General features: G+C 35.5%; 1 protein-coding gene across 2 annotated transcripts; it reads left to right on the top strand.

The window, feature by feature from the left end:
- The first annotated feature begins 94 nt into the window (after window positions 1–94).
- On the top strand, window positions 95–2,123 carry LOC111381429 (cold-regulated 413 plasma membrane protein 2-like). Of its 2 annotated transcripts, XM_023005209.1 has the most exons (4): window positions 105–584; window positions 1,361–1,468; window positions 1,544–1,614; window positions 1,708–2,123. In XM_023005209.1, exons 1-4 carry the CDS (start codon window positions 391–393, stop codon window positions 1,959–1,961), a joined length of 627 nt encoding a protein of 208 aa, XP_022860977.1. In that variant the 5' UTR covers window positions 105–390; the 3' UTR covers window positions 1,962–2,123. The 2 variants fall into 2 exon arrangements, with proteins under 2 accessions (XP_022860978.1, XP_022860977.1); XM_023005210.1 differs by lacking the exon at window positions 1,361–1,468 and having other exon boundaries at window positions 95–584.
- The last annotated feature ends 201 nt before the right edge of the window (window positions 2,124–2,324 follow it).

Here is a 2,324-nt window from a genome sequence, read left to right as displayed (position 1 = left end):
CTCTTAATAAATTATTACTTTGTTTATCCATAAACTTTTAAATAATTCAAATGGACAACGAATGTTCTTATCGGAAATTTAGCGAAGAAAACGATAACAATGGCAATCAACAACTGGATACAGTTGTTCGTTGGTAATAACCAACCTACCGATTTGTCCAACTCCACGTGGCACTACATTGTCACTTCTCCTCACTGACTGCCTGGCCACACACAGTTCCAGCACGCACTCAATTGACTAATTAAACTTCAAAATCATTAATTCTTTATTCTTCCATCGATTTTTAATTACCAAAATACAAAATCCCAGTATTTAATCACCATCCCTTATCTCTCCACAATGATTTTCAGTATCAACTTGTATTGAGTTATTGGGTTGGAGGTTCTATCAATGGATAAAATTGTGGGGAAAAAGAGGAGTTATTTGGCAATGAAAACTGATTCTGTGGCTGCTAATGAATTGATCAGTTCTGATTTGAAGGAAATAGGGAATGCTGTGAAAAAGCTTGCTAATCATGCTGTAAAGCTTGGTTCGCTTGGATTTGGGACTATATTCCTCGAATGGATTGCTTCATTTGCTGCAATGTAAGTTTTACTCTTTGCCTACCACCTGTTTGTGTTATTTCTTCACTGATTTTTGGTAAACAGTCTGGGACGAGACTGAAAGTATTGTTCAATCCCGTTCATCACCACTTAGGGATTATATGTGTCTTTGTGAAGTTATCTAGGTTCAAGAAGAGTCTGAAGAAGATAAAACTGTGTGAATTATCACAATTATGGAAAAGGAAAATAACTTCTAATGGTTTATGAATAAAAAAATCAAGAGAGAGCATATGTTACTCAATCAGTGGTTGAAAGTAACTCATATCTGATCAGATTATAGTTTCAAGTAAGTCTTATTCAAGAATGATGTTTTGTTGACCTGTGCCCTTGTTTGATTTTGATTTTTTAAGAAGTGATTTTGTCAAAAATGATTTTTTTCCCCTTTCCGGAGAATGTATAATTAAGAAGTAGGCAGAAATTGCAAAATTATTTTATCGAGAGAATTTAGTTGAAAATACATTTGAGAAAAAAGTTGGGAAAAGTTATGTGTTATGGATGGTTGAACTTAATGATTAATAATTGTATTGCTGTTTTAACGTTGTCCGCGCTTCTTTTGCTTCTTAATACAGAGCAAAAGACGAGGCCATAACAAAAGGGAATTTACTTGCTTACGCATCTCTTTTATTAGTTCTTATATGTTGCTTCTTCTTGATTCATTCAATCTCAATACTAACTAGTTACTACCATTAACACTACTTGTTGCTTGCCTTCCATCATCGATTCATTAGCTGTACTTAACATTTCTATTTGGTGGGCAGTTACTTGTTGATCTTAGATCGAACAAACTGGAAAACCAACATACTCACGTCCCTTTTAATTCCTTACATTTTCCTGAGTCTTCCTTCACTTATATTCAATTTGCTCAGGTAATGATCTGTAACTTCTGTATTTCTAGTTGTTTTGATAATTCAACTTTTCGTAAAAGCTTACACATGGTACAGGGGCGAAATTGGGAAGTGGATTGCTCTTATTGCTGTTGTCCTCCGCCTTTTCTTCCCCAGACGTTTTCCAGGTGTGACATTATTATTAGTCAGTTGACATACACCTCCCATGCCCCCTTTCTTGTAGGAGTAATATCATCAATTGGATAAAATTGTTAATGCAGATTGGCTAGAACTGCCAGGAGCTTTGATCCTTCTCATTGTGGTGGCTCCGAGCTTTTTTGCTGGCACCATAAGGGACAGCTGGATCGGTATCTTGATTTGTCTGGTCATTGGCTGCTATTTGCTGCAGGAACATATCCGAGCGTCGGGTGGGTTCAGGAATTCATTTACGAAGAGCAACGGGATTTCCAACACCATCGGGATTGTCATTCTGTTGGTATATCCTGTTTGGGCACTCATACTATACATTCTTTAAAGGAATTGTTTCAGTATAATTTGTGTGTGAAGATTTGCATGAATCTGTATTGCTTTTGTGTTACGAATAAGTTGATTTGTTCTTTTGTGCCAAAATAAGCTTCATTGGACCTGAGATTGAGAGAGTTTATCACAGTATATAACAGAATTCTGCTTCTATCTATATTTTATCTACGCAGTAAACTAAACTTTATTATTAATAAATTTAGAGTCGACCAACGAAATAGACATCACCGTACTAACGTATTATTCTGTAGCTATAATATAGAAAACTGCAAGGAGAAAATGTATTTTTTGGTCCTGCAATAGTTCTTGATAAGATGGACTGAAATGTTCTTAGTGGAAATTACACCAAACCATATTT

This window comes from Olea europaea, unplaced genomic scaffold (assembly GCF_002742605.1).
Source record: "Olea europaea var. sylvestris unplaced genomic scaffold, O_europaea_v1 scaffold2303, whole genome shotgun sequence".
Classification (NCBI taxonomy): domain Eukaryota; kingdom Viridiplantae; phylum Streptophyta; class Magnoliopsida; order Lamiales; family Oleaceae; genus Olea; species Olea europaea.
This window is presented reverse-complemented; position numbering and strand designations above follow the sequence as displayed.

Coding starts and splice junctions, on each gene's coding strand:
- LOC111381429 (XM_023005209.1), top strand. CDS start 391: ATGGATAAAATTGTGGGGAAAAAGAGGAGTTATTTGGCAATGAAAACT. Junction 1,469..1,543: donor CTTATATTCAATTTGCTCAG/GTAATGATCTGT, acceptor CACATGGTACAG/GGGCGAAATTGGGAAGTGGA. Junction 1,615..1,707: donor CTTCCCCAGACGTTTTCCAG/GTGTGACATTAT, acceptor TTGTTAATGCAG/ATTGGCTAGAACTGCCAGGA.